Source organism: Pinus tabuliformis, chromosome 4_2 (assembly GCF_031772625.1).
Source record: "Pinus tabuliformis cultivar Carrire ecotype Pingquan chromosome 4_2, CPIR1, whole genome shotgun sequence".
Lineage (NCBI taxonomy): Eukaryota > Viridiplantae > Streptophyta > Pinopsida > Pinales > Pinaceae > Pinus > Pinus tabuliformis.
The window spans coordinates 414,517,232-414,539,537 of NC_142304.1; the positions used below are offsets into that span (position 1 = coordinate 414,517,232).

Consider the following 22,306-nt stretch of genomic DNA (forward strand, 5'->3'; position numbering starts at 1 on the left):
TTGTTATAACCTTAGAGAATTTTGTTCACAAGAAGAACATCTATCTAGTCATTATGATTACCTTCCTAGCCAAGAGGGAGTGTTGAATTTTGTAGTTATGGTCGATCTTCATTATTTATATTTTAGCCCTTGTTAAGTATAAAGAATTTGTAAGACATGTTCTTCATGTCATTTTGATTATTTATACCTTGAAAAAATTATTGTAAGGCATGCTCTTCATGTCAAGTTTAAAAGAGAATTTTTGAAATTTCAATTTTGAATTTTTGGCTCCATAATAGTCAAGTCGACCCCAGTGAAGAGAGACGCCCATTTGCGAAGGCATAACACTATATAAAGGCATTCAAACCTCTCACAAGCAAGACAATTTTTGGGTATCCAATCGAAGGACAAGAAAGACAAGAATGACGAAAAGGACATATATCATTTTTCTCTCTTTCTAGGTCGCACATGTGTTTGTGGGCAACATATTCTGGGCAGGTCAAATTTCTAGCTAGATTGGGAGGATAAAATTTTGAGTTTTTGGATAGTTTCTAGGAGGTTTAATTTTGGCCTAGGGAAGATCAGATTAGGCCGAGTTGCAGGGTAGATTGGAGGCATGCCTTTAGGGTTGGAAACCAGGTTTGACCATAAGCTTGTTGGTTAGTTTGACCTCATAATTGACTAATAGCATTGGGTGTATCTCTTGTTGAATTGAAGATTTTTTCTAAGAAAAAGGTTGGGTTTTTCCCCTAAGTAGGTTTTGCCATGGTATATATTGTTTTCTTTTTGTGCATAGTGATCTCTACTGTTCTTATGGTTTTATGGTTGAATTCTTTAAGTGTAATTACTTAATGATAAACTTGAATTGTTAAAAGAAGATCTGTATCATTAGAAGTAATTATCGGTATTTTAAAAATTTTATGCTTGTATATATTGTATTTAAAAACTCAACAACATTTAGCTACCAAATACATGAGATTCTTATTTTTAAGACATGCAACCACATTGAAGGTTAGAAAAATGATTTATTTGTGTTTTATCAAACATTAAACACTAAGGAATGAAGATATTCTTTTTCTAGTTAGATAAAATTTAATAAACAAAAGCAATGGCTAAAATCACGTCTTGAACATTCATGGTACCAAATCTAAGTATTACATGTATATGAGTACGATGCAAATGACACAAATAACCAACCATGCCATCACTAGCCCACTAAGACTAAGTCATAATTGGTTATTTTGCAAAGGTATTGAATTCCATTGCTCTAATGTGAGAACATTTTACCATGCACAACAACTATTATAAATGATGGAGATCACCACTACTTGGCTTTCATTGATTTTCACTTTTATTTTACTTGTTGAAACAATTATAAACTATGTAGCTATAATTTATATCTTGTTAAAGGCTTTTTATTTGCTATTTGTTTTATAGATATTTTCACTTTTATTTTACCTAGTGGAAATAATTATAAACTATGTAATTATAATTTATATCTTTACATATCTTACTCACTTAACCATTATTTCTAATCTCATTATGGTGTTTATTTTAGTAGCAAACATGTTTTTCCCATACAATTATTCTTGGAACCTCACCATCAATGTGTACACATGCATTAATGAAATTTAGTGTTTTCTCTATTTTATCACTTTAACTAGCCTTGTATGTGTATTGTATGTAGAATCTTTTGTATCTACCACATGAATGCAATCAGTAAGGAAGCAAAAGGAAAGAGATTGACAAGTTACAAACATTAGATTCTATGTCACATTAAGCAATGTGAGTGGCTTAGACGCATAGGTTCATCCATCCCAAAATCTATTAGATATCATGGTATAGGATCTCCAAAAAAGATGTATAAGGAAGGAGGGAAGTGGGGCATTTGTCTAATAGGCTATAACGAGAGGGTGTGCACTCCATTAGTTTTTTTATTGATTCTTGACACCAATGCATTTCTAATGAAGACTGTTCCGCTATTGCTATTCTTTTTATATTTTTAAATGAGTTGTCTCCGTGAAAATTACAAAATCACTCAAATAAAGATGTCTCCCTCACATTGCAAGGAATATAAGTTCATAAAGATCCAAAAAGCATGACATGCAATATCATTCCTATAGCAAAATAATGTAGATAACAATCTCATAATAGTGAAATTTCCATTATTCTTTTCAAATCATTATTGTATGAATGATTAACACCTCTAAAAGGTGACAAGACATAATGCATTTAATACATAATTCATAAACATGAAAATAAACAAACCATTGATGAATCTGATATACTATTAACTTCTAATTTTATCTAATGGGATGCATATATTTTAGCATTAATGTTTGGAATAGTTTATGATGATGATGATGGCAATGACTATCAATGTCCACTAACACCAAATTTGGTCTGTCAAATCTTAAGAAAAATAGCTAAGGAATTACTTCATATCCTTTCAAATTTTGCTTTTATACTTGAAAAAATTGGAAAGAAGCTTTCCTAACCACCATAGCTTTAACGAGTTAAAAGGCTAAGGGATTGCTATTGTTAAGAAATAAAAAATAATTAAGAAAGAAAAAAAGGATCTCACGTGGACATATACAAAACATTATAAAATGATTTGTGAGGAATAAAATACTTTTTTCCATTGTAGGTTGTGATTTTGAAGGGTAAACTCACTATTGATTATGCTCACCTTTTGTCCTCAAGCTTGTAGCAATCTAGATGGTGCTTTACTCAATACTAATATTCCTAAGTATATAAATAACAAGAAATCCAAAATATCATGTTCAACATCCAACATATGGAATGGCCTTGTATCTCAATGATCCATCACATCACTCCCTAAAACTGTGGAGGATTGATCCTTGGATCTCTCCTTGCCATCCAAACCCCAAGTTTGGATCTTCTCCAACCTTTACAACTAAGATTGAAAAATCTGAAAATACCCAAGCATTGTATTTTCTAATGTGGATTGCACACACAAGATGGACCCCCAAAGGACTCATGGAGGACCAAAGTTGCTTAACAATGACTTCCTTCTCCATTCCCACATATCTAATTATCAATTGCAAGCATGCGTAAAGGGGAGGTGGCTATGACCACAACATGAACATTTTGTTTAGAAGAGATGCCAGGGGATGAACTACAATGAAGATTCCATTCAACATGCAACAAAAAAGGTGACACATGGAAGGACACGTTGCTGAACAATTTTCCAAAACCGCTAGCATAGGATGAGAAGTTTGGGCAATGAAATATTTGTGAGATTCCACTCATTCAATAGATGTCTTCAATATATCTATGTAATAGTTTGAAATCCTTTTTGAACATCTAGAGAAATACTAACAATGAAAGAAGAGAGGCACAAGACAAAGATGCCCAGTCTCCAAATAACATTTACAATTCAATATAAGTTTTAGCGAAATGATTTACTTAATATGAACCACATCCTCCACTATTTAGAAAATTAGAAGACTTTGAGAAACATAATTAATATGAATTATTCATCGACTTGCTGTATGGCTTAATATGCCAAGAATCCCATAAATTACCCCTGCTGCATGAGAAAGCATTTACTATTAAAGTGAGAACCCCATATATTTTGCAACTATGTTAGGATACAAAAATTGCTTAACCGATCACATGCATATCTTTAATTTTTACTTGATTGTTGCCACATAAACATAAATGAGTTGACTACATATTGCAATCAAAGTGAAAACCTTTCTGTGATTGCTCCTATAAGCCAAAGGATATTAGTTGTCATATATTCCACTCTAATTATAATGACTCTATAATCTTAAGATTCTTTTTTTAAAATGTAAATTATCAAGAGGATGAGCATATCTATCTATAAAGGACAACATAAGGGGGAGCAAAATTATCATTTGAAACAAGAATCCACACATGATATAGAATGAAAAACGCATAACCTAATATTACCAGAAGGCAGCGAGGGATGTTCCAACCCCATCAGAATTCTAGCATTTAACATGGAACTAATGTCAAATAATTGGAATCAAATAAACAAACAAAATTTATGTTCAAATATAAATGGAAGAATCAAGCATGCTAGGAAAGCCCAACACTCATCTTTGAAAAGATCTATAAAAAGATGGTTCAACTTCTCATGGAAGGCACTTTCTTCTCTGCAAGGCATATCTTACTAGCATCAGTAACCAACAATTTCAAAACAATTTTTTTAATATAATAGCTAAATTAATAAATGTGTCATTTTAACTAACCTGATATTCAATTTCATAAGCAGATTCTACTAATCTCCTTTTCAAAATTGACACTTCATGGTCGCATGTCAAGTTTGATTCTCTTTCATTAGTATCTGGAAGAAATGGTTACATCCACAAGTGGGAAACATATACAGTAAAAATCATCAATGTAACTGATGAAAACATTTCTCAAGATCAACAAATAACATCGATAATTTGATCTTCCATGACAATACTAAGTAATCGAAATGGCTAGTTTGATTCCCTGACCCATTGGCAAAATATCTATTTTGGAATGAGTAAGAAGTATTTTTTATTATGCTTCGAGCCTCCATGAGAAAAATTCAAGATTGCATGGGATAAAAAAGAATAGAAGAAATGATGCATGATAAAAGTCCCTATAAATTTAATTGATGCATGGTTTGAATTCAAAACATGTATGAAAATATGCACACAAACAGACCAGAAAAGATGAAAGCTGTATGCCTGACGATATTTAAGATCTAATATTCAGGCAATTTCTTCTGTCACTTTAATCATAGCTAGAAGCAGAAAGCAAACAAAACAAAATACTTGTGATCTTGCCCAAATCCAACAACAGAACAAAAGAAATTATGTGTATATCCATACTTAGTTGTAGGTACATTAGAAGCACTGAACATGTATTTGTGGACATGTATTGTACATCTTTACATATACCTTTGTATATACATAGTCACGACCCTTATACAAATGCAACTATAAACAAGAATTGCTATATGTTAGTAATTTTTAAATACTATCATTTTGAAACTAACAAGAAGAGCGCATATAACCTTAGTACATGTAGTAGAATCCCAAACCACTGACCAACGCAAATACATATTATCCATCAGAATTCTACAATGCACGTCTTAGTACAACATAAGCCCTCACAAAACCCAACATACAATTTGATTGGACAATGTTTGGCACTATCATTTTTCTACTGTAGCAAAAAAATTAATTCAAGTTGCCAATGGCAGGGCATTGGCCTAAGTAGTTCCCACCACAATCACAACAAAATATTAACATCCTTTTGAAACTATCAAGAAGCATTTAGTTGACTGGTCCCAACACACCAACCAACATAAACACACAAGACCTGTTCCCACCAAAATGGTTAAACCCATAGGAGAAACCGAATAGCCAACCAACCAGCTGGCTGATATTCACTTCTAGATGATGATATGCCATGTGCCTCCACCATCTGCATCAGCCACATACCTCTCACCATCTGGCATTTCCTCTTGAATGAAGGTGGGCTACTATTCAAAAGTTACTTTGATCATTTTGCAATTGGGTGCTTATACTTGTTTGTTTTGGGCATTTAGTATGGATAAAGAGGTGATCTAGAAGATTGACTGATCTTGACTATAAATTTGTTCTTTCACCTTACCAGGGAGGTTAACCTTTAGCCCTAGTCCAATGCGACCTCTCTTAAGGCCATAGGGTTATAGGAGGGGCACTACTTGGAAAAACTGGATTGAGATAGCGTGTTCATTATCCCCTATACCATACTTGACACTTTCCATGACACATTACAAGCCCCATATACCACCTCAATTCTTCGGGTCTAACTTCTCATTGGTTCATTAGGGATTTGGCACCCTCATGTCCACACTCCTCGAGTAGGGAAGACAAACATTGCCCTTGAAGTTGATGCAACTAAAAGAATGGAAATGCATATCATGGCCAAAATAAAAGAAAAAAAGAAAATCAAAATGCAAAAGATCGCTGAGACATAAGTTAGCACATGGAAAAAAGCCTAGCATGAGGTCTAGCCTCCTCATTAGCCATCACCCGGATCCTGAGCACGTAATGCTCCTTTACGTCAAAAGGAGCCCTTGCATGTCACAACCCTGATGAGCAATAAACTGTCTCATCTTAAGGGATAATATAAAATGTTACATCATAAAGAGCAAGCTCTAATCCTTGAGCTATGCACCATAATGCAAAGCATTATCAAGAAAAGGTAAAAGGCAAACTAAATAGGTGGAAAAAGCAAGGTGAGCAAGGTAACTCATGCCTCCACGATTCCTCTAGCCTTACATTCATGCACTCAGGATGTGGTATCCCCATCAACTAGTCCCCTTAACCATGGCACTTGGCCATGAAGCCTTTTCTTCTCAGTTGTCATACATTTACACTAACACCTATTAATTGAGGGGTTGACCTTGGAAATGCCACTTCCCCTTGAGGGTTGGAAGTGCCTAATAGGGTTTACCATTAATCACCTCTACCAAGGAAGGGAACACCTTTACAGGACTTGGTCTAGTTAGATATCGGAAGGTTATCCTTGTTTGAAGTATCAATATGCCTTTAACATTCAAGTTTGTTCCACTTAGATCCTCATATGATCTTAGTCTTTGATCGATGGTTGTTTTCACTTGAGTTCATGTCGGTTTTTTCAGGTGGGCCACAACAGCCCAAGCCTTGAGGGCACCCACTGCACAGGTACCCAAGCCTTTTCAGGGAGATAGATGGCTTAGCAAATGCAACATTGAGGAGTTGGACCTCATGATGACTTGAGTAGATGTTACATCTCGCAGACCTTTGAGACCTAGGAAGTTGCTCTACTTTGACCCAACGTAGAGGATTTTGATGATTGCACCACTGGACCTAGTATGTCCCCAGATTGGCCTTGACATAACCTAATGGGTACAATTTGATTCAAAGCCCAAATGAGGACGGTTTTCCACTGAGAGACTAGGGAGAGTTTGTTTCCCTTGAGGAAGCTCTAACGCTGGAGAGAGGAGGCCCTGTTTTGACAGTTGGAGATCCATAGAGATGACATGGTGACACCCAAGCTGGATTTGGGAACTCGAAGGATGATTTGAGGTGGATTTGAGGGACACCCCTCAAATTTTGGATGATCCAGGCACTATGACAATTTTCTAGACCTCATCACAACCTAGCATGGCATTTGGAGCCCTAAAAGGGCATGAAGTCAGCAATTTTGAGGCTAGGGCTCACAAGTGTGGGCATTTATGGTCTTTTTTATCTTTAAGCTAGTGGGTTAGTTTGTAACCCAAGGTCTAATTCGCGTCAAACTTGTTTTAGGGGCTCTCATTAGTTAAAATTCATTGAGATAGACCTCATATAAATAGAGGTCACCCCACTTTCATTTTTCATCATCACTTGTGGAGAACTTGGCCTCAGAGTATTTCAGCCTGGCTGAAATATTCTTGTATACTTGTGGAGATGTGATCTATTATGGAGGTTCTTTTTTATGGAGACTTTCTCTTGTTCTGGAGACATCATTTTGAGATAATAAAGGATTGGTTCATGCATTTCTTGTAAGTATTCTATATTTTGAATATATTTTTATGGTTATTGCATGGAATGGTTGTTGTTAAGGTTTCTATGTGCTAGTCTTATTGAATATTTTTCTATGAAATCTTGGCAAAGTATTGTATGCATTATCCTAAAGAATGTGTGACAATCCCTTGAATGAATCTTCATGTTAAGCTCTCTTCAATGACTTTATCCCCTCATAAAGTGATAGCTAGGGTTTTTCTTGCCCTTACTCCAAACTAGGGTTTGATTCTTCCATTAGTAGGTCTCCCTTAGACTCCATCACCCAAGGATCAAGCATTGGCCTTCCACATAGGTGATCACACCATAAAAAAATCCTTCTAAACTTAATTTTTCTCCCTCTTCTTCAATTTTTGGCCCTTCAAGGCAAGCCACTAGGCTAGGGCTAAGGACGAATTCAACTAGGAGGACCGTGTTGGCCTTTGGGAGGGTTCTTCATGTGTCATTCCATCAAGATCCATCCTTTTCCACAACAAATTCTTCCATTTTAGGGATGACGTCACAAGCCTTAGGTTTTTCCCTAGGGTAAATCCTAACCTAACGCTAGACTTCAACTTAGGGCTTCTTGAAGGCTTCTTCTTCCAATTGTTGATCATATCTATTGTTAACAAGCCTTTTCTTGGCTTTATGCACCTTGGTAAGCCTTTGTCCTTTCTTATTCATTAAATCCTAGGTCATAAGTGCCCTAGATAAGTCCCTTACAGGGCATGCTTTTCCTTGTCTTTATTGGATTAAGCCTTGTCCTTAAACCGAGCGCCGTTCTTGAGCCTATCCTCGTCACCTCTGAGCCTTTAGACCTTGAATATCTATTAGGTGACCTATATAGGGAAGCCTCCCTTGTGGTGAAAGTCCACTAAAGAGTAGGAGGTGGTGAGTTGTGGTGACAGTGGACCTCCACCTCATAGTGTTGTCCCTTGGTCTGGCTCTTGTCTTGTGACTTGGGAGATTTTGAGGCAACATCTTCTAGCGCCATTGCCAGGGAGAATTTGAGTCAATCACCTTGATATTTGAAGATTAAGCTTCATTTCCTTTGAAGATAATATTTAAGACAACGAATTAACTTCTCTTCTGGCGATTCCTGAAAGCACCCCTATTAAAATTCTTGGTAGTTCTTTTGATGATGCTATAGCTCCAAGAAAGGAGAGGACTACCCGAAAAACTACTAAAGAAACTACATCCCCTATGATACCAAAACTCATGTGATTAGAAGTCTATTTGTAGATAATACCACCCCTAGCACCATGGACAGACCATGGCTCACAACTGCATTTAGGCCATTGGATGTTAGCAAATTCCCTAATGCTCTACATCCCTTGCTAGAGAAGTATTGTGAATGGTTGTCTAAGTTCAATGGCACAAATGTCATCACTACAAAAAGATTGGGCAGTGAGTGCTAAATTGATCATGGATGAGGATGTAGGCATGATGCTCTTTGCCTTGATTTTAGAAGGAAGTGCAAGGGATTGCTACCTTAGTTTTCCCCAAGGTAGTATCATTGATTGGGATACCTTTCTCCAAGACTTCAACAAAAGATGTAATATCCCAAACGGGATATTTTGCGGAAATCCAACTCAACCAAAATTACTCAATAAAATTTACCATTTATTTAACAGAACATTGCCATGTAAAAAATATAAGCAATATAATGCAACAAATTAACAACAAGATGAACAGGAACAATATCAAATTTTATTATAATAGAAAAATGGGGTTTACATGATACAACAAAATAGCTAAGATGGAAAATTGGCCTCAAGAATCTGCTCCAATGTTGTGGTGGCCCTCCAAACTGAATTGAAATGCCACTACTAAGCTCTCCTGTGAATTCTGGATTAAGTCACCAAAGGGTGATGGGTACTCACCCAATCTCACTTAATCACCCAAGGAGCTACTGAAGTAGAGAATCGGGTTCTCAAACCTCTCACACAAGACTATGCTCAAATCCAAGATGTCTTCCAATAGCCTCCTCCTCCTCTTTTTATAGATCTGATGGAGCCCTCTAGAAGCTCCTATTTTATTATTATTCTAATCATTGAGCACATTAATTAAAATATCTTTTTAATGTGGGAAAATGGTAAATTGGCCACCATGCCTCCTCAAGCCACTAAAAATCACATCTAACCATCCCATCATGTAGATCTTCTCATTCTAGTTCCAACGAGCTATTACACTAAGGTGTTCTATCAAGTATTCCTCTCGGAATGCCACCTTAAGCATAATTAACTGAGTTACGCACAATAATAACCCTATTTTACGGGAATTATCAAAATGCAATGGAAAGACAAGCAAGTTGTACGGAATCAATCCTAGCGATGGAATATGGCAAGTGAAATCCTCTAGACCCCATAAAATGTCTCTAAAAGCCCCTAGGCCAGCTGATGAAGTAAACCTGCACCTGTGACATGTCTGTCCCCAACTCTAAAAGTCCATCCTAACCATGCCACCAGAAAAGGGAACATCACAAAAGATAGGCCACAGTCAAGGAAGGTATCATGCTCCTTGAGAAATTCCTTGAAGCCAAGAAAACCGAGAATGAAATTGTCAAGGAATTTACTCAACATTTTAAAAATCTACTCAAGAAAGTCCCTAATCTGTATAAGCCAACATATGACATTATCCTTGATAAATATGTGCGAGCTTTCCTTGGGCATCTGACATATTCCCTTAGAGATAAGAAACCTTCATTTTTGGATGAAGCTAAAAGCTTGGCTGCGAAAATTGAGAAAGATATGAATGTAGCTAGGATTGACTTGTTTGATTATCCTAGGGCTCAAATTGAACCTAAGCATTTGTGCAAAAGTTTGATAAAGTTACTAATGAGTTGATGCAAGGGCAAATGGAAATGATGAACAAGCTAGCAATGTTGGAAAGAGAAACAGGATCCCACCAAAACTTCCCTCCTAAACCACAATTTAATAAGGTGTTGGAAATTTAACTAGTTCGGTCTTCATAATTGTTTTTGTACTCATTTCAATATGTACCTTATGTAACAAACAAAAGAAGAAAAGAAGAAAGTTAATTATTTTAAAGCATGAGTTTCATGCTCCTTATTGATGGTCATCTAGGTAAAAGCATGCTCTTCATGCTTCTAGGGTTTGTTAGGTTATAAGATATATTTTCATGAGTCTAGAGAGTCAACATCATGTTTATAAGACCCTTCCGGGCAAAATATACATTGTAAAAGAATTTATTTTGAGTCTAGAAAGCCTTAGAAACCTTCAAAGTACAAGTCGACCTAAAGGAGGGAATTCGACCCCTTGGAAAGGCTATATAAAGGAGCAGATTCGACTTCATTTAGCACTCACTCACTCACAAGTACGATCTCAGAAAAGGGAGTTTGATCTGTAGCTGGGAAGTAAGAGAGCGAAGGTCTAGATGAGGAAAAGAAGGAAGAAAACTTGTTTTTGGGCTCTATCTCTCTCACACGTGCAAAGAATTAGGAATTTTGTAGCTTCCAGGAAGGCTGAAATTGCAGGTCTGAGTTGCAGTAGGACGAGTTGCAGTATCAAGTTGTTGGAAGAGGAAATACTCTGTTTTGACTTCGTTGACCTTGGGAAGATCTGTCTTGCTCAAAAAAGGGTCTCTTGAAGAAGCCGAAATTACTCTGTTTGGACTTCGATGACCTTGGGAAGATCTGTCTTGCTCAAAAAAGGGTCTCTTGAAGAAGCCGAAATTAGGGTTTCTATAGCAACTACAGGGTCGAAGTTGCAAGATGAAGTTGCAGGGTCGAAGTTGTGGCCAAAGTTGCAGATTGATGCAGAATTGAGTTGTGGTGATCTGATTCTATTGGAAGGGTTGACTTGGTACTTGGAGGACTTGGTCTAGGGTTTGGGTCTTTGTTGTCTCATTTGAAGCATATTCTATAAGAAGAGAAGAGTTTTTCTGGGTTTTCCCCTTGGAGGGGTTTTGCCTTGGCTTGCACCTAATATATGTGTTGATTGTCTTTACTGTTTTTTTATCTTGATATTTGTTTGATGAAAAGATATAATAAAGAAACACAAGAAGATAATTAAAGTTCACAAGAAAGTATTAAGGAATAAGGAAAACGTGAATTGTTAGCTGCCATATTGCAATTTTCCAACATGGAATCAGAGCTAAGGTGAACAAGAAGGCATTTGGAAGGATCATCTTGTGGACACAAGAAGGGTTTGCAAAGGGGAATAATTTGCAGAAGACTACATCAAGCCCTCATCAAAAGAAAGCCTGAAGAAGACTACAAGAAGCTTGTTGATCTCTCTTAAGAGGAGAAATATTCAAAGGTTCATTGGAAGACATGTTTGAAGGAAGCATCAAAGGATCTTGGCATTATTCATCACTCTTGAAAGTTGTCGCTGAAGGTATCCTAGAAAACATCTTTCTAGGACATCATTGAAGATCTTGAAAGCCTCGAGATAGTTGGAGACATCATAAAAAAAAAAGACTCTTGGTTGACAAGTATCATATTATCCTATGTCTGAATATACAGGTTGTTGAAAAGTGTAACTAGGTTCGGTCTTCAAAATGACATGTAATTGTGACTTTTGTAAATGATGTAAAGAAGTAAATAAAATTATTTTGCAATGCTTGCTTCATGGGTTTCATGAGCAAGAGATTTTTTATTTAGATGGCTCCCATTGAGAGCCTTAGGATTTGTCATTAAAGTCAATGAGTCAATGTCATGTATGAAGAACCCTTCTTGGGGATATAACAATGTATATGAGTCTATGAAATAGTCATGAAGCCCTCCAATGACAAGCACTAGTCCTCCTCTTGAAGTCGACCTCAAAATAGAGAGAAGATCTCATGTCGACTCACCTAAAGTAGACACACCTATTTGGATAAGTATAGGTCAGCTTATTTATGGGACAAACCACCATATATACGTGGGCAGGCTCTTCGCATTCAGACAAAGAAAAATTTGGATATGTTTCTGAGATTTTTGGATGACAATCACAGTGAGAAATTTGGATGTCTTTCTGTGATTTTGGGAGAACAGTGGCAGTGAAGGAAGGTTCAGATCTCTCTAAGTTCGGGTTTCAAAAGGAATAGAGACAAGTTCGAGTATATTGCAAGAGACATGTTCGCTATAGGAGCTCGGATAAGGAGACAAGTTTATAGAGATAAGATCAATGCTATCTCTCAGTCAAAGGATCGGGTTTACCTCTAAGATTCAGATGATAATCACAGTGACGTATTCGGTGTCACTACAGTTCGGAGCTACCATAGCAAAGAAGAGTTTGAAGGGCTCACAGTTCGGATTCTTTATAGTTATATGCTACCACAGTGAGAAGGGTTTGTTGCCTATTCGCTTCGGTGCCATTATAGTTCATGCAGTGATGAAGCTTTCAATGAAGTAGTCTCAGTGCTAAGAAAGGAAGAGGAGACACGAAGAAGAAAGGAGCAGAAGACAGTGAAGAGAACTAGTGTCTTGGTCTTGGAGTGGCTAATAGGTCAAAGGTCTTGGTCTTGGTACTCATCAATTAGAATCTCTATAAGAAGAATTTGTGCGAGTTTTCCTCTTAAAGAGTGAGAGGTTTTGGCCCTAGCTGATAGCCTACATTCTGTGTCTCTTGTCTATTTATGGCCATTCATTGGTAGCTATTTGATGAAGAAGAACACTAATAAATTAAGCAAAAAGAAGATACTAATCTAATGAAGTAAAAGCATTCACAAGCAGTTACTAATCAAAGAGAAATCACCTAACTAATGATGCCCTAGATTTCTGAACACAAGTCATATGGGTTATGTCTACAAGGAAAGAAATAAGCTCATTAGCTCGGCAAATTTCCTAGCATGGAAGAAAAGGATTGACCTAGCACTAACAGAACATGAAGAAATGGAATATGTTCTTGGGGAAGTCATTGAACCTGGCAAAGACAAGACTCAAGAGTTACCAAAATACAAGAAAGGGGAAGTAAGGGCACAAAGGATCATTGTGGAATCCATTAAGGACCATCTTGTTCCATTTGTTGCTAACTTGAAGACTTGAAAGGCTATGTATGACAAGCTAGTGAAATTGTACTCTATAAGCACATCATAAGAGAATATGTCTTTGAGGAATAAGCTATATAAAATGAAGAAATCGAAGGATGAGGACATGGCCTCCTTTCTTATCAAGATTTCTCAAATAAGAGATCAGTTGCAAGGGCTTGAGGAGACAATTTTTTATTCTGAAATGACCATATGTGTACTAAATGCTTTGCCACCAAAATGGAGCAGTTTTTCAACAAGCACCTACTTTAAGAAAGAGTCAACTACTTTTGATGAGTTGTCGGTTCAATGCATCCTAGAAGAAACAAGAATCAAGTTAAAGGATGATATCGAATCAAATGAACAGTCTCAAGCCTTCAAGCAAGAACCAAGAAGTTGAAGAACGGAAAGTTTGGAAAGTCCAAGAAGAAGCCAGATATGTCCAAAGTTCAATGCTTCGGGTGCAATGAATATGAATACTTTAAGAGGGGTTGTCCAAACAAACAAAACAACAAAAGAAAGGAAAGAACCGAAGCTCACACAACTGAAGAAATTTAAGAACTTGAGAAGAAGCCGAAGAAAGATGTCAAGGATCTTTAGCAATTGAAGAAAGCATCATCTCTATCAAATTCTTTAATGAAATTGGTCTTTCCTTTAGAATAACATGCATTGTCTAGAAGCATGGCATCGTAGATAGAAGCATATGATAGTAGCATTGAGTTGCTTTGTAGGAATCATCTAGTCTTTTAATTGAGAAGATTGGAACCATTTTGCATATTATTGTTCATCTAGGCATTCTAACATAATGTTAGAGGTAGTCATTTTGCTAAGGTGGATCATCATGATCCTGTAAGAACCATCATTTTGGAAGGTTATTGGAAGTAGCATTATGACAAGGTTAGTATATATTCTATACTCTTGAAGGATGAAGGCATGTAGTTGGTCATGTTGCAAACTCATTTTAGGGCTCATTGCTAGATGATTGAATAAAAACATAGCATTGCATATTTAAAGTAACTCTTGGGTAGGATTCATGCATTCAGAATCCTATAAAAGAAGTTAGTCATGAAATATGCATAGCATGGTTATATGATGCTTGAAAGAAGAATTTGACTTACTCTAGAATGAATAAGTGGATCAAGACTTTCTCACTAGATTATATAGAATAATGATCAAAGTCTAGTACAGTCTTCGAAAGAATGTCGTAACTTGATTCTATAATGATCAACATCTAGTATAGTCTTCTAAAGAATGTTGTAACTTGGTAATCAAGTTTGATCCTTGGGCACACTGATGCATGAAAACTCTTGTGAAAATGGATCAAGAGGATGTTGATGTTTTGATGAGAAGGTCATCATGACAAGGTAAGTTTAGTGTTAATAATTTCATTGGTTATCTGGTTCACATATTGTTTTGCTACCTGGAAGGATAATGCAGGGATACATAATGACAATTGAGGTAAGTTCAACTGTATGCACTGAATATGTGATTTTGGCAATCATGAAGTCAAGATGTGTTCATGTTGGAATGAAAAGGTAGCAGTGCGAGAAGATAACCTAAAGGTCAAGTTCATACAACAACTAGGAGATCACTTTCATGAGGAAGCTATGATCAACTCGAAGTTTGGAAATGCTCAATACAATGCCTTCATTGATGATGTCAAGATGAATGTGATGAATGTGATGTGCAAGATTGATGAATTGAATCTCGTCACAAGATTGAAGAAAGAATATGGCTCCATGATACCTTGAAAGGAAGCAAGCTCGATGTAGTGAGATGTGAAGGAAAAAGGGAGCCATGCAACTATGAAGAACAAGTAGCTAATTCTCTTATGGAGACAATCGATAAGGCTTGTGGTGTTGACTTCTCAAATAGAAAGGAAGTTTGGAATCTCCTCTAGATTTGAGAGGGAGTAAAGGGGTCTCCTTGAATACGAGCAAGGATTTATTCCTTAGTCAAGAACGAATAGGGATATCCTCTCTGATTGAGAGGGAGTGATGATGGACATCACATGTGCATTATCTTCTTCATGTGTTAAGCACTAGACCAGGACTAACAACCGTGAGTCTAAGTGAAGGCCTTGGAAAGAGAATGGTGGAGGATTGGATAAGCATTTGTGGTTTCCTTGAGGATAAAGCATCCAAGAAAGGAAAGGTATTGACACTCTTTGAGGATGGGATAAGTATCCAAGATAAGAGTGGTCGAAGAGGACGAATATTCTTTGAGGATTGGGAATCCAAGATAAGAATAATCCTAAAAGGACATACCTTGTGAACATCTAGATGGGGTATGTGCCTTGTAGAGGTAGTGTGGTATCACATGTAAAGCCTCCCAGCATAATTCTCTTGAATGAAGTTGAGCTTATCTAGTTAGGCCTCAAAAGACAGTGTTGGTTATAATGTTGATGCTTATAGTTGGCTTATCAATCCGACTCTTCTTATGAGAACTCTTCATTTTGAGAATGATGTTGTACTGGTTGTATAATTATGAATATCTCCCTAGTTAAGAGGAAGTGTTGGAAATGTAACTAGTTTCGGTCTTCATAATTGTTGTTGTACTCATTTCAACATGTATCTTATGAAACAAACAAAAGAAGAAAAGAAGTTATTATTTTAAAGCATGGGTTTCATGCTCCTTATTGATGGTCTTCTAGGTAAAAGCATGGTCTTCATGCTTCTAGGGTTTGTTAAGTCATAGGATATATTTTCATGAGTCTAGAGAGTCAACATCAAGTTTATAAGACACTTCCTAGTAAAATATATATTGTAAAAGAATTTATTTTGAGTCTAGAAAGTCCTGAAAGCCTCCAAAGTACAAGTCAGCCTTGGTAGCTTCAAGTCGGCCTAAAGGTGGGAATTTGACCCCTTGGAAAGGCTATATACAGGAGCATATTCAACCTCATTTGGCACTCACTCACTCACAAGTTTGATCTCAAGAAAGAAGTTCGATCTGTAGTTAGGAAGCAAGAAGACAAGAAGAGTGAAGGTCTAGAAGAAGAAAAGAAGGAAGAAAACTTGTTTTGGGGCTCTATCTCTCTCACACATGTAGAGAATTAGGGTTTATGCAACTCCCAAGAAGGTCGTAATTGCAGGTTTGAGTTGCAGTGGGACGAATTGCAGTGTTAAGTCGCTGGAAGAAGAAATACTTTGTTTTAACTTCGTTGACCTTGGGAAGATCTGTCTTTGCTCAGAAAATGATCTCTTGAAGAAGCCAAAATTAGGGTTTTTGTAGCAGCGACATGGCTAAAGTTGCAGGATGAAGTTGCAAGGTCGAAGTTGTGGTCCAAGTTGCGGATTGATGTAGAATTGAGTTGTAGTGATTTGATTCTATTGGAAGGGCTGACTTGGCACTTCGAGGAGGACTTGGTCTGGGGTTTGGGTCTTTGTTGTCTCATTTGAACAATTCTATAAGAAGAGAGGATTTTTTTTGGGTTTTCCCCTTGGGGGATTTTACCCTGGCTTGGAGCCTAATATCTGTGTCCATTGTCTTTACTGTTTTTGATCTTGATATTTGTTTGATGAAAAGATCTAATAAAGAAACACAAGAAGATAATTAAAGGTTACAAGAAAGTATTAAGGAATAGGGAAAATCTGAATAGGTCGCTGCCAAATTGCAATTTTCCAACATAAGGACCTCAAAAAAAGAAAGCACCTGTAGGAGACCATGTTACTCAACAAAATGTTCCAAATACCCTTGCCCCAACCAACTTGGTGGGACATGAGGAGTCTCCTTGGTGCCAACCCTGTGGTGATTATCATACATAGGAAGAGTGTCCATATAATCAAGTGGAGGAATGGGAAGTCCCCAAGCACCTCAATGTCATCAATGATGGTACTCCTTTCAATGTCTTGCTTAGTGAGTTACTTCCATCCAGAGTCTGATCAAATCCATGTTGACGATGCAAAGGAGTCGATCATGGTCATGGAAACCAATGGAAGGTTCAAGGGATTGCAATACTCAAGAGGGAATGCTTACCAAGGCCAAGCATGTTTGAGCTCTCATATTACCTCCCAAAAGAAGGACAAACCTCATGCATAATATGAAAATGTACTCAAGCCGGAACCTCGAAATTTTGATGTTGATTTGACTAATGTTTTGGCTAAAGTGGATGTATAGGTCCTGTTACCACTCAAACTAGCAAGGGTCCTAAAGGGGCAACTGTTAGGACAAGGGAAACAATGGAGACTTAGCCCACTGTCACCTCAGCTAAGGCTCCCTATTCTTTATGGACTTTCACCGATGGGAGGAGATCCAGTATGAGGACTCACTTACAAATATTATATCAATGCAATGGATAATAAGTGATTCCAATCACCATTTCCAAGGAGAAACTCAAAATTAGGGCTTGCTTTCTTTGAGAGCAAGGTGTAGGGTTTTTAGGAAAGGTTAATGAGGATTTGAGGGTTAGGTTTAGGGAGTACGTCATGCAATGGAACTTCCTATTCCTCAAAATCCTTATGGAACTTGGATTCCTACGTGATCCTTGAAAAGTTAGCTTTGATAGGAAACAAGACCACACGAGACCAAATGGACCCCAGGTTTGGTCAAGGGGGAGGGTTTAGCAACCAATGATGAGCTTGACCTAATCAGGGAAGAGAAGGGGATCAAAGAAAAACAAATCAATGAATGGTGGCACAATGATCCCTATGACGTAACTAGCTTAAGGAAAACCATGGGCAAGAATTGGTCTTTGAACTATGGCTTGTGATATCTCAAGATCCCACTATCAGAATCTCCTGAAATTTGGAGGGCTTCTTGGGTACACACTAGCGCAATTGTGGACCAAAAATCGAATTATTTGGATGGAAAGATTGTGAGATATTTGATGTCCTAGGTGACCCATAGGGCTAGACCTAGAAAGAAGAGGAGAAGGTGAAGAAAAATAAGTTTTAGGGTGATCACCTATGGTAGACCAATGCCTAATCCTTTGGGGAGATTGGAGTCAAGAATGATTATGAATTCGGATTTGATTTTCTTGGTCAAGGAGGCCTTAAAGGCAACTTCACTTAGCACTAGGGCAAAGGAGAGCAACTTCAAAGACTTTATACTTTGTTTTGCAAAATAGATGGCTTATCAAGATAAATTTCAACCATGAAATATCCCTAGGAACATTCACTCATCATACATGGCCCATACATGAAGCATCACTATCTAGAAACAAAATTTCCACAACTTCGCAATAATAGATGCAACAAATTAGCCCTAGAATAGCGAAATCCCAACAACAATGTATGTGACAAAAATAGAGCAAAGAATAGCATTAAAATTGCACTTACATGTATTAGAGTATATCCAACCATAAAAAATTTGCCAAACAAGAAGCTCCGAGACAAGAGAAAATGATCCAAACATCAAAATTCATTCCATGCTTCAAAATTTTGTCCACCAAGAAGGATTGCGAGGTTCTCTAAAGAGAAAGTCCAACCAAATGATGTTGCTAAAATGAATTCACATCACTTGTATTTATACACTTCTAATGAGTTTGATTTAGCTAAATAGGCCTGCATTAGCCCCTACAATAAAATAATGTGCAAAATAACTAACTTTTGGTGACAAGCCCACCAATCTAGCTAATAAACAAAATAATAAGCATCTCAAGAGGTCAGATAATGAATAGTGCATGTCGGTGGGCCTTGGAGGAGTCCATATGTGCCATAATGTGTATTTGAACTCCCAAAAGCAGCAGACAAGGGGTTGGCCCCTTGTAATAACTTGTGGTACTCCAAATGACGTGGGGGCACACAACTGTCCTCATGAGTCTCCAAACAAATCAAAGATGCCTGTAGATTGCCTGCGAGGGCTAGGATGATGGTGTAGGTGATTCCACATCATCGTGCAAATCCTGGATTATCTACCAAGTGTATGGTGCAACTCTGGGGCCAGCGGGGCATGATGGATCAGGTGCATCTTCCTTGTCCAATAAGTGAACCACGAGCAATTTCTGAATGGTTGTGGGGATCCATGGAGTGTTGCCTACTACTGTGGAGGCCCATGGCTCTCTACACACACCCTGCATGTGCCAATGTAGCCCTCTCGAGTCAGGACCTCATATAGTGAGACCAAACCCAAATCGAAACCACCTGCAATCCTGCATAAGATCCAATGCATCCCCGTGCCTTCCAACACACGAAGTCATTAAAGAAATCAAGTAAAAGAGCTTATAAACCATGGATAACAAGTGAGCATTCATAATGGCATGCCCTTCCAAAGTGGGCTTTGGCATGTGCTAATGTCTCCCAGATCCAAATAGGGTTAACCAGGCATCCTATTACATGGTTTCTACCTCTAAACGGGGTGGTATGTCCGTGGTACATCCTTCAAATGGTGGTGGCATGTGGCATAATGATGGAATGGAGTAGGAAATGAAAGGGGGCAACCTGATCACATCCCATGGTACAAGGGTAGCCAATAAAAGGGAAGCCCACACTTGGGTAAATAATGTGTAGGAGGGAGTAATCGTGGTGCATGAGTTATCCTGGCCTTGATTTTTCCACCCTTCTTCATATGCCTTTTTCCTTTTTATGATTTTCTTTGGTTAATTGCTCAAGGCTCCAAGTAATGAGATCATGATGCGTAAAGTATAACAGTGGATACCCCCTTATAAGGTGGGGCAGTTCATCGCCCACTGGGGATTGGGACAATCATTGGTTCCTGAATGATAAAGGAGGCTCATCAAGGGCCATGTAGGATCCAAGACGATGGCCATGGAATGGGGTAGAGCTCATGTCATGGCTTTTTCCCACGTGCTAAATGTGTTTGTCCCGACCATCTTTTGCATTGTGTGGTACAATTTCCTGTTGAATGTGGCCAATTATGCTTTTTCTTTTTCTTTTAGCGGCATCAACTTTCGAGCATCATTCCAGGCCCGACCCAAGATGTGGGGCAAGGGGAGGGGGTGGTTCACCCTATGTGGACCCAGTGGAGGAATGTGGACCCAAGTGGGAGGAGAGATGATTAGGGGTGTAATGAGTGGAAGGGGAGTAATATATGTGAATCAGAGAGTGGGACCACACAACCAAAATTAAGGTTTCCCATGTAGTACCATCCCTAAAACCAATAGGTTAGTAAAAGAGATCCCACGAAACTAGGGTGCAAGGTTAACCTCCCAAAAGAGACCTAGGGGACAGGAGGACAAACCTAGACCACTCTTTCCGTCGAATCCCCCATTAATCCATGCCCAAAGTTTCCATAATAAATAAACTAGAATACTCAATTACGAAATAACAAAGCATACCTTTAAGTTTGGGAGGCACACCTTCAAACATACAATCAAGACAGATGGGTGAGGGACCACATGGCTGGCTTAGGTGGCGGAGAAATGGCACATCGAGCTAGTTGATGACTGCAAGGGGCTTCTAGCTGTCGGCTGAGGACCATCATGGAGAAAAAAATCTCCTAGGGATATCACCCACAAAATGGTGGGTAACATATGGCTCCAACTAGGACATGATCTCTTGGAAAAGTGGGCAAAGCTACTCGAATGGGAGGTCATGAGAACACCAACAATCTCTTGGTTACCATAGACCTGTTACCTGCACATATCAAAGACTAAACCCATGGGGAAGCATATTTTTATGGTGTCTTATGATCACCCATGCTTAGTGTTAGGCCATAAAATCAACAGAAAAAATAAAAATATGCAAATATTAATCTAAATGCAACTAATCTACCATGAGAAATATCATATATCATTAGTTCTAATGTGAAAATCAGCATGCAATGCATCCTACCCTAACATGCATATGGTACAAAACTAATACTAAGTGTAATCATAAAGCCAGTGCAACCAACATATCATCAAATCAATATAAATATGTCAACCTATATGATTACTCATGTAGAAAATGCCAACGCGAATGTTGACAGAATCACATGGATGATAAGGCCAGTGGGAGGTAGGAACATAGAATTCCCACACATGGATGATCACATGAGGAGGAAATAAAAAGATGTGATCTAGTCCATGAGATCCTCTCTTCTAGCCTAAATATAGAGATGTCAATGATTAGGCTCATAAACTTTTGATAGATGGCAACCTCGGGCATATTATTTCCATTATGGTCCTTATCATTTATGTCATATTTTATGGCCTTTATAGGATTAAGATTAGTAGGCAAGGGAAACTGGTGACATGGAAAAACACAAGTAGGTTGTCCATGATGATCATACCGAAAAAGGGGGATTATAAATTGATCATGATCTTGAGGGTGTGTCAAAGGAGATAAAGTATAGTCAATGAGGGGTTCTTCCTTGACACCATACTCAGAAGGGGGAAAGGGCTCATGGTCACTCGGGATCATTTGAAAAGGGGCGAGGGAATCACTAGTGGAAGACTTGAAGTGATGAACAAAAGGATAAGGCAAAGGGGAGGATGAAGTATTATATTCAACGAGTTTTTCCTCCTCAAAATCATCATTTTCATGTAATGGAAAATAATGACCCTCCTACTCAAGGGTGTCGATGGATATGTCATCATAAATAATGCCTGAGAGGAAGGGGAGACCACTCTCAACCTCATCTTCCTTGTCAGTGTCATACATGGGAGCACAACCAAATTGAGGACCAACAATTTCCCATTTCTACTTTTCAATGTGGAAGTAATCTTCAATGTCATCTTCCAAGGGGCTAATGGGGTCACCTTCTTCAAGGTTCTCAAAAGGAGATTCATCGAGAGTAATATCCTTGAGAAAGGTAAGGTTAGTCTCAACTTCACTTTCCATGGACTCATCCTTCCCAACACGTGTTCTCAAAATCATTCTTTTCATCATGTGGACCCAAGGAGGACTCATCTTCCCATTCATCACTTAGATTCTCAAGGT

The 22,306-nt window shown here is 37.9% G+C and overlaps 1 protein-coding gene across 1 annotated transcript in view; it reads right to left on the reverse strand.

The window, feature by feature from the left end:
• Positions 1-3,827: 3,827 nt before the first annotated feature.
• LOC149169713 (Cyclophilin-like peptidyl-prolyl cis-trans isomerase family protein) overlaps positions 3,828-22,306 on the reverse strand; it is a 206,781-nt gene continuing 188,302 nt past the window's right edge. The window contains exons 7-8 of the mRNA XM_089428780.1: positions 4,221-4,315; positions 3,828-4,124 (exon numbers count right to left, since the gene is read on the reverse strand). Coding sequence (XP_089284906.1) covers positions 4,104-4,124; positions 4,221-4,315 — 116 coding nt within the window. The 3' untranslated portion in view covers positions 3,828-4,103. The remainder of the gene's footprint in view (positions 4,125-4,220; positions 4,316-22,306) is intronic.